This window comes from Balaenoptera musculus, chromosome 9 (assembly GCF_009873245.2).
Source record: "Balaenoptera musculus isolate JJ_BM4_2016_0621 chromosome 9, mBalMus1.pri.v3, whole genome shotgun sequence".
In the NCBI taxonomy this organism is placed as follows: domain Eukaryota; kingdom Metazoa; phylum Chordata; class Mammalia; order Artiodactyla; family Balaenopteridae; genus Balaenoptera; species Balaenoptera musculus.
This window is the reverse complement of record NC_045793.1, coordinates 50,837,589-50,851,394: the sequence shown is the minus strand read 5'-3', so window position 1 is coordinate 50,851,394 and position 13,806 is coordinate 50,837,589. Positions and strand designations below refer to the sequence as shown.

Genomic DNA, 13,806 nt, shown 5'->3' with positions numbered 1-13,806 from the left:
AACTTAGTAGCCTTCTCTACTGTGTTTTCCCTCCCCCACCCTTCCTCCCCTGCGCGGAGGACCGACTCGGCCCCTTCCGGAAACACCCGAAGCGACTTCTAGTCAAAAAATTACACTTCACGCTCTACCAACCTAACCCTGGCCAACGCTTTTGGGGTCGACCTCGCGGGTAGTCGAAAGGGACGCTCGTTTTTATTTCCACCCCCCCACCCCCAGCGTTCGGAGACACCCAACCCCAGGGGCAAGGAAGTGGGCGGAGTCCTGTTTTGGCGCCAGCCACTACTGCTGCAAAGCAGGAAAAACCTCCGCCGAGGAGACTTCGGTCACGGCTCTCACCCGCCCCCCCCCCGCTTCCCTCTCCCTCCCCTCCGGGGACCACCAGGCGCCACGCCACGAACGGTAAACGCCACTGTCACCGCCCCCTCCCCCTCGCTCTCCCGGGCTCGGGCTCCCGGCGGGCACTGCGCGGCGCACGGCCCCTCCCCGCCGCGGGGCGCGCGCCCACCCCACCCCTCGCGGCCGCCGGGCGTGGGCGGTGCCACCTTCCCCTCCCCCCGGCGGCGGCCCCGCGCGCAGCTCCCCAGCCCCCTCCCCTTCGGATGTGGCTGGAGCTTGAGGCGCGCAGGGCCGGAGACGCTGCAGACCCGGGACCCGGAGCAGCTCGGAGGCGGTGAAGTCGGTGTCTTTCTTTTTCTCTAGCTTTCACTCGGTGGTGTTGCTTAAGATACCACATGCGCCCCAGAGACCCCCCAGTTCCCCGCTTCCCATCCCTTCCCCGCCCGACCCTGAATCAGGAGCTGGTGGGAAGGAAAGGAGAGGCGAAGAGACCCCGCGGCGGGCCTGGCGCTGGGCCGGCGTCTGTAGTTGGTTTAGGGGACGAGACTCTCTTCCCCAAGGTTGAAAGCTGTGGCGACAGCTGCCTTATTTCTAGACAAAGCGCATTTCTTTCTCCCCTCCCCCATCCCGCATCAAGAAGAGGGGCTCTCCTTCCCCTCCCGGCCTCGGTCGGCGACTTGGGCCTCCAGGGAGGGCGGTGCATTCTCCCGTTTCCGCGCGGCCCGATGTCCGGAGGCTGCGGCGGGCGCTCCGTTACGTGGCCGTCGCCTGGTCGGGGGAGGCGCGGGCCCCGTGGCGCAGTGCCCTTGAGCCCCCGCGCCGCGGCCTTTGTTTCTCCCCGCGGATGCGCTGACCACGAGGCCCGCGCTCCCGTGGGGGGGAGGGGGCGGGGCGGGGGCTGGGCGCTAAGGCCTTGTTAAGCCGGGTGGGGCAGGGGCTTAAGGGGAGCGGATGAAAGTGCAGAAAGAGGTGATTTGGTTACAAAAGTGGCACGAAATGGGACTGGAACATCTCGGGTTTTTTTTTTTCCTTTAGTTTTTTAACTAGTGATTGGAAAGGGAGGGTTGCTAAGAGGAAACCAGGTTGGGATTACATTACATAGGCGACTCTTTGGACTGTTAAGTGTAGAGGAGAAATTCACAGTAATTGGTTATTGTGATCGTTTGGGCAGTCGTTTGATTTTGAACCAAACTATTTGGCCATTTTTTTAAAAATTGTGACTATGGTTATAAGTGGGATTTGGATTGGGAAAAAAAAAATTGTCTATTTTTTACTCTGTAAAGCTTTCTCGGGTACTAACGTGCCCGGTAAGGTTATCTAGGTACACTTGGTTACAACACTGATATACTCTTAGGCATGTATCACTAGTTTGTGCAGAATCTCAAAACTGCTTCTCTGTGGATTTGTATACATGTTTGATAACGTGAGTTACCTAGGTGGGGGTTGGAATCCAAACAAAACTTATGTTTAGCTACTTTTTTGTGTCTTGCAAACTTTTTTAACTGTTATGTATTTTTCTAGTAATAGCTCTTCAAGTCTGCAATAAAAAATGGCGTCCAATAAAACTACATTGGTAAGTTAATGACAACAACCTAAAATATTTATGGATCTAACGCAAACTTTTTTCCTCCAAAAATTATAACTTTGCATCTCTGTGGTTGAGAAATTTACATCCATATATAGTTTCCAGTCCCTTCTCGCCCCACTGTTATTATGGGGAGAGTTAGGAGCAAAAAGGAAATTACTACATTGAGATATTTATTGACTTGGCTTAGTAGTGTCTTGATTCGTTTAGAGAAACCTAATCTTGGGAGAGTAGCACGAAATAAATTTTTACCAAGTATTCTTATCTTGAAATAAAGATACAAAAATTTATGTGATCTGGAAGAATGTTACAAGCATACACGGACAAAGCAATAAAGCCCTTGTTGATTGGCATACTATTCTCTAAATCACTCTACTGAATTCTAGAGAAAGCAAGTATTTTCAGCATTGCCCTGTTTAAAGAACGGTTACCTTGCACACTTAGATGGAGACAAAAGTCATTGAATATTTCGAATTGTTTTGGTCACTCATATTTCAAACTTGCTTATTCTAAAATACAGAAGGGTTTAAATTTAAGTCATTGCAATGCGGTTTTTTTAATACATGACATGAAAAAACATCACACATACGTCCAGGAAAGAGAGGAAATTAGATTTTCTGGATCTTTTGAGCAATTAAGTTTTTTCTCTCCAACAGTTTCTTAAACCCACAGTTTGCATTCTTAGGCTTCATTAAAACTTCTGTAAACCTGTAGACATGTATGTGTTCAGCCATGTCAACTTTGGAGTTTTAACATAGCCATTGGAATATTCACATAAAAATCACGAAATTCAAAGTTATGGTTCCCACAGTATTTAATTCTAACACATTGCGTTAATAACAATTGGAATTATATAAAGGTGAGTGTTAACATCTAAATAAAGCAAAATGGTTTTGGTTTGTGTATTCTCCCCTTGGCTTTTGCAATATAAAGGGCACATTGGTGATTTTTCATTTGTTTCATCATTAGATTGCACTTTTAAGTCAAACATCCAGAGAAACATTTAAATATAAAGCCTGTCTGGTGGCATAATTTATTCCCATCAAATCCATCAATGGAAAAAGCACAAAGCATAATCTGTGCTTCCTCAGGATTGAATTGCCCTTCAAATTTCATAATCAGTAAACCAAAATGTAGATAATTAAATTGGCTTTACAATCACCAGTATCAAAAGTATTGGATGGGAAACGAAATAGCTGTCCCTGAGACTGTGAGGATGAGTATAGATACAGAAAGCAAATAGATGCTTCTATTAAAATTAAATCGCTTTGCATACAGTTTGATAGTCTTCAGAATCTACCTAACTTTGCATTTTAAAATAATTTTGTTAGTGTTGTGAGATAATGTGTGCTGTAATTTAAATGGGAAAGTGGGTGGATTTTCTTTTAAAAAGAAAAGGATGAGCATTTGAAACTAGTTTATGGGTGCCATAGTAGTAAATACTTCATTTCTTTTGCCAAATTTTTTTTGTCTTTCATTTTCTGTGTTTATTTTTGTTTTCCTGTTTACTCTGTTAGCCTCTTAGTTTCATGGACATACTTTTTTTGTTTTTCATTTAGGATCAGTGTCTGATAAGCTTTGGTCTATACCAGTTTTTCTTCACTCTTTCCACTACCACCATCATTACCTTCCTTGTACTGTACGGAGGCAGAAGGCTATTTGACTGGGTGCAGTACCCAAGTATCTTGACTAATGAAAGTTGTAAGACCTGACATGGGGAATGGTATCCAACAAAATCAGGTGTTTGCTGCATTATTTAAGTTTCAGAGGATTTTTATTTCTTATATGTGTGTGTACACCTCTAAATGATTACGTATTTTTAAATGTCCTTTGCAGTCTGGAGGCATTGCTGTTAATTTTTCTGCTTACATGCTTTAGGAGGGATGACTTTAGTGACTGAGCAATTAATTTTTTTTTTTTAATAGCACCTGTTTTAAGGTGAAATGATTCCAAGATGAACATAACATGTGGGATTTCCCCCCTTAGTCTCTTAATAACCATTTCCGGGTTTTTTTGAAAGTTTATCCATTTTCAATAACAAATCTGTTTTGAGTTATTGGTCTGTTGAGCTTGGTCTCCTGCTTCTCTCAAAGAGTGTTATACCCAAAAAAAGAAAAAAATCTAACCTAAAAACTTGTAAGTTAGTTTCATTGGCTACCAGTTTAGAGTCTTTCTCTTGAGAAGCCAAGAAAAAAGGATTTTTTCACATTAGATAATTAAAATGATCCAGCATTTTGGCCTCTTGAAGTGACAGCATTATAGGTTTGTTCCAAGTGGTGAGTGACATTATATACAGAGATTATGGGGAAATGATCTTGTCCTTTTTAACCTATTTATGGTCTCATTGGTTGACCCTGCAATTGATATCAGGGTTCTGAACCATGTTTTTGTTCTGCAGTTATCTTTTCTCTTAAATTGTTGAGGCTTTTAACATCGGTGTTTCAATTGGGAAAGGGGGTCTTAGTGTTTGGGAGCTGTAGTTTTAATGGGTCTATGGTTCACTAATAAGACCTGTCACTACTAGTTATTCTCCTTTGTATAATCCTCTAATAGTTTCTAATAGTTGTTTGTTGCTGTCCTGTGGTTAAAATAAGTGAAAACTCTACTAAATTTGGTTTTGTAGACTACATAGAAATAAGACCAGGAAAAGATAAAACAGTGTTTTCAAAGAACGTTTTTGATTGTATTATTTCAGTGAAGGGTGGTGGGTGATAGTTTTGAGCTAAACCCACAGAATCAAGAATTCCTTTATTTTATTATCTGTTAACTTTTACCTTTTCAGAAGGTATCTGCTCTGGGATATAGAAGTGGAAATTTAGGTGTCAAATGCAACGATAATATAAGTAGTCTAGCCTTTAAAATGTACTAAAAAAGTCAAAAAAGACATTTCTTAAATCTCTCTTTTGTTTTGTTTTAGCAAAAAATGGGAAAGAAACAGAATGGAAAGAGTAAAAAAGTCGAAGAGGCAGAACCTGAAGAATTTGTGGTAGAAAAAGTACTGGACCGACGTGTAGTGAATGGGAAGGTGGAGTATTTCCTGAAGTGGAAGGGATTTACAGAGTAAGAAATCTCAGTGCCTTATTATATGTTTAACTGTACTTAAATAACATTTAAAATTTGTTTTTAGTCTAAGATCTTTTTATCCATTTTCTGTAAGTTTCTTTAAATTTAAAAGCACCTTTAATCCAGGGTATCTTGTTTGAGGTATGTTTAAAAAGAGCCATGTCTTTTGCCTACAGTGGTAACCTAGCAGATTTGAGTCTAGTTGATTACCTTGGAGAGTCAAATTTATATAATATAGAGTACAGTTTGCTTTTTAATGTAGTTGGATACTGTACTACCTAGAATACCTAATCTACATGGTTTCCCTACAGAGGACATTAAAAAATAGTGAAGCTATGTAAGGTATACTAGTGGGTCTTAAACAGAAGTGCTCATCATAATTCAGGTCCTACACTAGGTTTACTGTATCCTAATCTCTAAGAAGTAGAGTCTGGGAATCAACAGACCAAGTTGTAACTAGAGGTTAAAAGCATCTTTCCTAGCATCTCTAAAATGATTAATTTCATTCTGTCTAGTTCTGTAAAGGCTTTTTGGGTCAGAGCACACAAAGTTAGCAATCTTGTAACTAGTGGTATAGGGTGATCTTACTTTCACATTTGGTAATTGATATTCATTTTCTTTCCAGCCCTTCTGAAAAACACATGGAAATGGTCATCCCTGCCGTATATCAGGGATTGGCAGACTTTAAGAGTCACATAGTAGATAATCTAGGCTTTGTGGGCTTCTGTCACAGCTATTCAACTCTGAGAATGTAGTACAAAAGCAGCAATAGGCAATACATTAAACAGATGAACATGGCTGTGTTCTAATAATGCTTTTGTTTATGGGCCCCAAAATTCAATTCCATATGACTTTTATTGTGACATTTCTTTCCCAACCGATTAAAAATGTAAAAAACAGTTTGCCAGCCATACAAAAGGCTGATTTTGACTTGTGAGTTGCCAACCCCTGTTTTATATCACTTCCCAATTTGAGTACCCAGCAGAAATTGAAAATACTGTCTCACATTTGAGAGCGCCTCTGAATTGCTGTGTTTTAAAACACAGTATTGGAGGCCTCAACCCTAGGCACAATCTGATAAAGTAATTTGAGGTGGGAACCAGGAATCCACCTTTTTTAAAGGCTCTTCCAGAGGAATTCTAAAGTGAGTTGTCCGCATAACTTGGAAAAATATTGGTTCCAGTTGTTCTGCTAGAGTCAGGTTCAGTTACCTTGGAGGTAATAACATTGCCCACTTAGTACGGACTGTGAAAGTAGACACAAAAGGAAGTCTAGATTCCCTCAAAAGAATGTGAGGGGAAGGGGGGAAATGATTAGTATCTGCAGTACAGAGGGCTTTTTGTCAGGTATGTATTAAATGGATCTGGATGATGGTGATGAACCATGTTTAATTGAATGAATTTTTTTTTTTTAACTGAACACAGTGCAGACAATACTTGGGAACCCGAAGAAAACTTAGATTGTCCAGAGTTAATTGAAGCATTTCTTAATTCTCAAAAAGCTGGTAAAGAAAAAGATGGAACAAAAAGAAAATCTTTATCTGACAGTGAATCTGATGATAGCAAATCAAAGAAGAAAAGAGATGCTGTACGTATAAAACATTGGCCAGCAAACTGGCTTTTTGTAAAAGGATGACTTGATTTTTTAAATACTTTTTAAAACTCAAGTACTTTAAAAATATCATTAAAAGGCCTTTTTAAAATACTTAATATTTAATATTTGGGACAGAAAGGATAGGCATGGTTTACCCTACATTGTGTAAATGTCTAGTAAGTGCTTACACCACTTAAAATTGTGCTAGTGTTATTTTGGATAGATTGATGGATTTGACTTCAGATCAGACGATTTCCTCTCATCTAGACCAGCTGTCTTAAGTAAAAACAATACAAAATTGATCATTGAGAATCCCTTACAATACAGTGAAAACAATCTACATAGCACATTTTGATTATAGATCATTAGTGAGTGGTAGTGACCAAAACTTTGGCACATGATCCTTGTATTGCCAAACAGTACTTTGATTTTGAAGTATATAATCTTGGATAATAATTTTTTTATTAATTTTTATTGGCATAAAATGAGATAATTGGTTCATTCACTGCATGTGTATTTTGAGCCAATCTTTGCTTCGTTGATTTCTTTGTGGCTTTGAGCAAATTACATAACTCTTTGCTTCTACCCTCAACTTTAAAACATACTTGCCCTGCCTTTTGGCCTAACACGGCAATTTGGGAAAAGGTCTTGGGTCTGAATTATATCTAGGCTTGGGGACTAAACATACAATACAGATTTATTGATAAGGACTTTGGATTTAAAATTTGATCATTTGAACTAGATGCTAAGTACTTCACAGTCCATTAACTTTTTTTTTTTTTTTTGCTGTGTTGGGTCTTCATTGCTGCATGTGGGCTTTTCTCTAGTTGCGGCGAGTGGGGACTACTCTTCATTGCAGTGCGTGGGCTTCTCATTGCGGTGGCTTCTCTTGTTGCGGAGCATGGGCTCTAGGCGCGCGGGCTTCAGTAGTTGTGGCACATAGGCTCTAGAGCACAGGCTCAGTAGTTGTGGCGCATGGGCTTAGTTGTTCCAAGGCATGTGGGATCTTCCTGGCCCAGGGCTCAAACCCGTTTCCCCTGCATCGGCAGGTGGATTCTTAACCACTGTACCACCAGGGAAGTCCCAGTCCATTAACTCTTAATGACAATTCTGTCAAGATCATAGGTATTACCCTCATTTTTTACAGAAGGGAAACAGAGGTGGGCTACAAATTTGGTTCTGAACACTTTAGCAGCCAAGGCAAAAAGGTAACAATCTTAAGAATCAGTTGTAAGTAAATTGGAAGTCAACCACATGCTCAGCAGAAGCACTGTTTAATAACAATAGTTATCCTGTATTGAGCCCTCCTAATGTGCCAAGCAGTGTTCTAAATGACTTAATTTGCTTTCCATATACTTTAAAATTCCTATGAAACATAGTATTAATTGTATGTATTTTATAGAAAATGAACCTGAATCACAAACAGGTTAACTTGCCCAAAGCCACACAGCGAGTGAAGGTTAGAGTCATCATTATAACCTAGGCAGTCTGACTCCAGAGCTCAAGATAATGATGTAAAAAGTCTCATGGGGAGAAAGGATTTGTTATGTAAGCACTTCTCTTTTTTGGTCTCAAGTCCCCTTTACACTCTAGAAAATTATTGAGGATCCCAAAAAACTTGTTTATATGGATTATAACGATCAGTACTAACTGCATTAGAAATTAAAGTAGAAACTTACACAGTTTTGTATATTCAGTTAAGAATGACGAAGACTGTTACATGTTATTCATAAGTTTTCATGAAAAATAACTTTAAATGAGAAGAGTGACATTTTACATTTTTGCAAATCTTGTCAGTGTCTGTCTTAATAAGGCATTAGTCCTGTATTCGATTTGCTGTGCTATGTTGTTTGGTGGAGATCTGCAAAGACAATATAAAGTCACAGATACATGAAAAGAGGAGATCTTGCAGATAAACAGATACTCCAGAAGGTCTCGGGCATCCCCGGGAGTCCCTCAGACCACAGTTTTGGTTTATACTAAGTATTTTATAAGGTTTACTGTAATGCAGATTGATTACAATACTGATTAGTCTCATTTTAAAGCTTTTATTATTTTGCTGTTTACAGTTTCTGTGTGCTTTAAAAAATACGTGGGTAATTTAGACAATTCCTAGAAGTAATTTGAAATACTGACTTTCAAGCATTTATAATTACTAATTGATTAGAATTGCCAGAAAAAAGGAGATTGGGGTTTTTTCCTGCCTTTTGGTGTCTTTGAATGAAGAAAGTTTTGTCTGCTTTCTTGATTTTATGATTCAGAATATTTTAGACATCCAGATTTGTTTTTTCTGCTTGTAAGTTTAATGGAAATTAATATGTGTTTTAGTACTAAATATGGGCTCTTGCTCTGGTCATTTGTTTCACCATCAGAAGGTTTTTATTTAAAAGTTACATATCATGAAAACAAATTGGAAGTTAATATTGTTAGATTGCTCTCTGAAAAAAATGTGTGGGAACATTTATGTAAATAATCATTTAACCTCTTTTAAACAGGCTGATAAACCAAGAGGTTTTGCCAGAGGTCTTGACCCAGAGCGAATAATTGGTGCCACAGACAGCAGTGGAGAATTAATGTTTCTCATGAAATGGTAAGTGTGTGGGTAATTTCTGTTATATTTTAAAGTAAGAATAGATAATGTTTTTTAAAAACTTGTGAAGTTTTAAAAAACATATCTACCTAGGTTTTACAAATAGTTGACCATCATTAGGTAGAGAGTAATTATCTGCTAAAAGGATGATTCTAGTTACTTTGCTAAAGCAACGAGTGGCAAACTGTGGCCTGTTTTGGAAAATTAAGTTTTATTGGAACACAGCCACAAGTAACCACATAACCCTGAAGCACTTGAATACCTTTTGATTGAGTTATGATCCTTAAGTGAATGGTTATCAGTTGACAAAAAACAGTTTAGACTTTTTAATTGAATTTTTTTTTTCCTCACAACAGGAAAGATTCAGATGAGGCGGACTTGGTGCTGGCAAAGGAGGCAAATATGAAGTGTCCTCAAATTGTAATTGCTTTTTATGAAGAGAGACTAACTTGGCATTCTTGTCCAGAAGATGAAGCTCAATAATTGTTTGCATTGCTTTTTATATATATTTATATATATATATAAAATCTGGGTCTTGGTCTTTTGATTTATTAGTGTGAAGAAATAACTACATTCTAATGAAAATCACATTTGATATGTTCGTTTTGAAGTAGTATTGGGGAAGTTGTTGCGTTTAGGGGGGTTTTTTGGGGGTTTTGTTTCTGTTTTTTTTTTTTTTTGCATCTGTAGCACTGGTTACTTTGAACAAATAAAAGCTTTCTGTAGTTGCTTCCTTTAGCAGAAAAGAACATTTGATACTATGGTATATTATTTCCTCTGCATTAGAGAACAGCTTTTCTAAATGTTGGGGAAAATCTCCATAGTCATTACTCAATCAGAATTTAGAATTTGCATTTAACTCATATATGCCTAAGGACCATTCTGGGTTTTCTGTAAGTGTATACATAAAATACATATGTAAATGGTTTGGGGGTTTTTTGGTTATTGTTTAAACACATTTACCAAAACAAAAACAGCCTTTCACAACCATGGATGAGCCCATGTTTCTGGGATTCTATCATTTTGAGCAATATAAGAAATCACTTCAACTTAAATTGAAAATCTAAGTCTTAACCTTTCAAATTAAACAATTTTGTAATTAATGAGACAAATTAATTTAAATTGGATAATTTTTTAAAGCAGCCCTATCAGAATCTGCATGCATATCTACCATCATATAAATGCAGTTTTATATGTAAAACCCCCTGAAAGGAAAATTTTATCTCTGTCAACCCAAATGAAAAAAATGGAAAAATTCTGGTATGTTTTAAATTAGCCAAGCAAGACTTAGTTAAGTGGACATTTAAAGCTTCCTTTTGGCAAACCATTCTTTATAAGAAGTTGAAATCCGTGTGCTGTATTTACTGAAAGACTGTGATACATGGAATGTCTCAGACTTGTTAATGGAAACCTAACCAGATGGTTAGAGATGTTGGCAGTTTAGGATCTGCAGGAATAAATGAGTGAACAAAGTTTTCTACTCTAAACTTGACCTGCATGTTTTTTCAAACTTTACCCCAACCCACTCCTTATATGTAGGCTCAATCTTCTCAGTATTTTGGGTTACTGGTTCAGCAGAAGCCAGGAAAAACAATAACTTTGTAGTAATCAGAATGTTATTCAACTGTATATTGTTTACTTTATTGTAAATACTGGTGAACAGTGGTCAATAAATAGTTTTATATTCCTTTATGTGATTAGACTTTTTTTTTTAATCTGATGACCTTTATAGTGGGAGTAGAAACATATTCACTGTATTAACTTCATATTTGTAAATAGTGTGATATCACTAAGGCATTAGAGTACCTGTTTTAGATCCTTTGAGTTTAGGAATTTCAATTAGAATATGTATTAACACAAAAAGGTTTTCTTGTTAAAATGAGTTTCAGGGGACTTCCCTGGTGGCACAGTGGTTAAGAATCCGCCTGCCAACGCAGGGGACACGGGTTTGGGCCCTGGTCCAGGAAGATCCCACATGCTGCGGAGCAAATAAGCCCGTGTGCCACAACTATTGAGCCTGCACTGTAGAACGGGGAGCCACAACTACTGAGCCCGTGTGCCTAGAGCCTGTGCTCCTCAACAAGAGAAGCCACCGCAATGAGAAGCCCACGCACTGCTACGAAGAGTAGCCCCTGCTCACTGCAACTAGAGAAAGCCCACGTGCAGCAATGAAGACCCAACGCAGCCAAAAATAAATACATTATTTAAAAAAATAAGTTTCAGGTGATGCCTAAGAGGAACTTGTTTCATTAAAGTGAAATTTTGATACTCAGACTCTAGTTTGTTGAAGCTGCCATCTAAAAAAAAACAGGTATTCTGATAGGACTGATCCTGTTGTGATATATTTCTACTAATTTCCAAAATCTATACAGAAAAAAGGAAATCATCTATACTAAGCTGTTTATCAGTCTTTTTGTAGACCTAGCACTGCTCTCAACAGTGGGTTTGTAAATGATACAGAACCTTTTGTTCAGATCAGAAATTAATGACTGTACCTTGAATTTTAGCTTAGTGAGAGCATTTCTGGAAACTTGTCCATGTATTTTAATATCCCTTATGTTGTATCTGTTTCTTACTGGTGCTATAAAAAGTTGTCACAAACTTGAATGGCTTAAAACAACAAATTTATTATTTCTGGAGTCCAAAATACAAAGTCAAGGTATTGGGGCTTCCCTGGCAGTCCAGTGGTTGACTCCACACTTCCACTGCGGGGAACGTAGGTTTGGTCCCTGGTCGGGGAACTAAGATCCCGTATGCCATGCGGCGTGGCCTAAAAATTAAAAAAGTCAAGGTATTAGGGCTGGTTCCTAGAGGCCATCTATACCTTGGTTCCTGGCCCCTTCCATCTTCAAAACCAGTATAGCACAGTCTCTCAACAAGTTACTTCACCTCTCTGTACCTCAGTTTCCTCATCTATAAAATAGAGGTAAATCAAGATGAAATATAAGCATATGAGAGACACTTAAAACAATGCCTTGTATGTGGTAATAAAAATGTGTGTTACCGGGGCTTCCCTGGTGGCGCAGTGGTTGGGAGTCTGCTTGCTGGTGCAGGGGGCGCGGGTTCGGGCCCTGGTCTGGGAGGATCCCGCGTGCCGCGGAGCGGCTGGGCCCGTGAGCAGCGGCTGCTGGGCCTGCGCGTCTGGAGCCTGTGCTCCGCAGCGAGAGGGGCCGCGATGGTGAGAGGCCCGCGCACCGCGATGAAGAGTGGCCCCCGCTTGCCGCAATTAGAGAAGGCCCTCGCACGGAGACGGGGACCCAATACAGCCAAAAATAAATAAATAAATTTATTTAAAAAAAAAATGTGTGTTATCTATTTTTAGTGGGGACACCGTAGGCTGTTGTATGGAGGTTCCCCAACTTAATCAGTTGCTGGGTATGAACACTTAGGTTGTTTGTAGTTTTTTGCTGTTAGATTAATGTGGTGAACATCCATTTCTTTGTGTCATTTCAATTTCTTTTTCCAGTGGCATATAGTTTTCAGAGTACAGGTCTTTCATCTCCTTGGTTAGATTTATTACTAGGTATTTTATTTTTTTGGCCGTGCCACGGGGCATGTGCGATCTTAGTTCCAAGGAGCTTAGATCAGGGATCGAACTGGTGCCCCTTGCGTTGCAAGCACAGACTCTTAACCACTGGACTCCAGGGAAGCAAGGTGGTGAACATTCTTTTACATAATGTATAGTGAAACTTAAGTAGATATAGATGGATTTCCAGAAATTAATGAAGTCAATCTTGTACTGGTGTACAACTCTTCCATCAGTAGTCATTACCCCATATCCTCAGTGGTACTGCAGATTAATAATACTAACACTGATTTTGTGGCCAATTCAATGGCATCTTGTTTTAATTTGCCTGTCTGTGATATTTTTGTTGAACATTCTTTTCATGCTTACTATTTGCATTTCCTCATCTATAAATGAATTGCCAATTTTACAAATTATTTAATTTGTAGCAGTTCCTTATGTAATAATATTTTTTGTGTTGCAAATATTTTCTGCCAATGTTTTTTGACATGATTTATGATAACCATTTTGTCGTACCAAATTTTATGTGGTCAACCCTTGTCAGTATGTCTTCTGGATTTCATGTCTTGTTTGAAAATACCTCTCCCATTCTGAAGTTACATGGATAGGCTTTTAAAATTTCTTCTATTTTCATTTTCTTCATTTCATTTCATTTTTATAGTCAGGTCTTTAATCTGAGATTTTGTTGAATATTTCTGTGAAGGTTTCTGACTTTTGTTTCCCAGGATGGACATCGGTGCCTCTGAAGAAGTAGATGTGTAGGTATCAGTTTCCCTAATCTCATGGATCAAAGATAATCATTATGCCACTACAAAAAGACTTGGCCAACATATAAAACTGAAGTTTTTCTTTTTCATAAAAGGCCTGAAATGTGTTCAAATACCTGGACAAATATTGGCATCGAGCAAAAGATAAAAATCTCTAACATGAAGCTGAATATGAATAGTATGTGTATTTGTATGTAACCTATATGATACATATACCCTTTCATCTTTTGTTGAAAAATTGAATTTGTACCTTTGAGTATTCACTGATCAAGGAGAGCAATTTTAACAACTTAAAGCTCCAGTAGGTGATTTGGTATAATCAAGGAAATTGTAGTAGATGCCAATC

At 38.8% G+C, this 13,806-nt stretch overlaps 1 protein-coding gene across 2 annotated transcripts; it reads left to right on the top strand.

The window, feature by feature from the left end:
• Positions 1-312: 312 nt before the first annotated feature.
• CBX3 (chromobox 3) lies at positions 313-10,861 on the top strand. 2 transcript variants are annotated; one of them, XM_036863118.1, is made up of 6 exons: positions 313-399; positions 1,858-1,909; positions 4,839-4,981; positions 6,409-6,571; positions 9,073-9,167; positions 9,524-10,861. In XM_036863118.1, the coding sequence occupies exons 2-6, from the start codon at positions 1,886-1,888 to the stop codon at positions 9,648-9,650; spliced, it is 552 nt and encodes a 183-aa protein (XP_036719013.1). In that variant the 5' UTR covers positions 313-399; positions 1,858-1,885; the 3' UTR covers positions 9,651-10,861. The 2 variants fall into 2 exon arrangements, with proteins under 2 accessions (XP_036719013.1, XP_036719012.1); XM_036863117.1 differs by lacking the exon at positions 313-399 and adding an exon at positions 524-675.
• The last annotated feature ends 2,945 nt before the right edge of the window (positions 10,862-13,806 follow it).

Excerpts from the sequence above, each read along its gene's own strand:
- CBX3 (XM_036863118.1), top strand. The coding sequence starts at position 1,886 with ATGGCGTCCAATAAAACTACATTG. Across the intron at positions 1,910-4,838 it reads CGTCCAATAAAACTACATTG|CAAAAAATGGGAAAGAAACA; the intron begins GTAAGTTAATGA and ends GTTTTGTTTTAG. Across the intron at positions 6,572-9,072 it reads CAAAGAAGAAAAGAGATGCT|GCTGATAAACCAAGAGGTTT; the intron begins GTACGTATAAAA and ends TCTTTTAAACAG.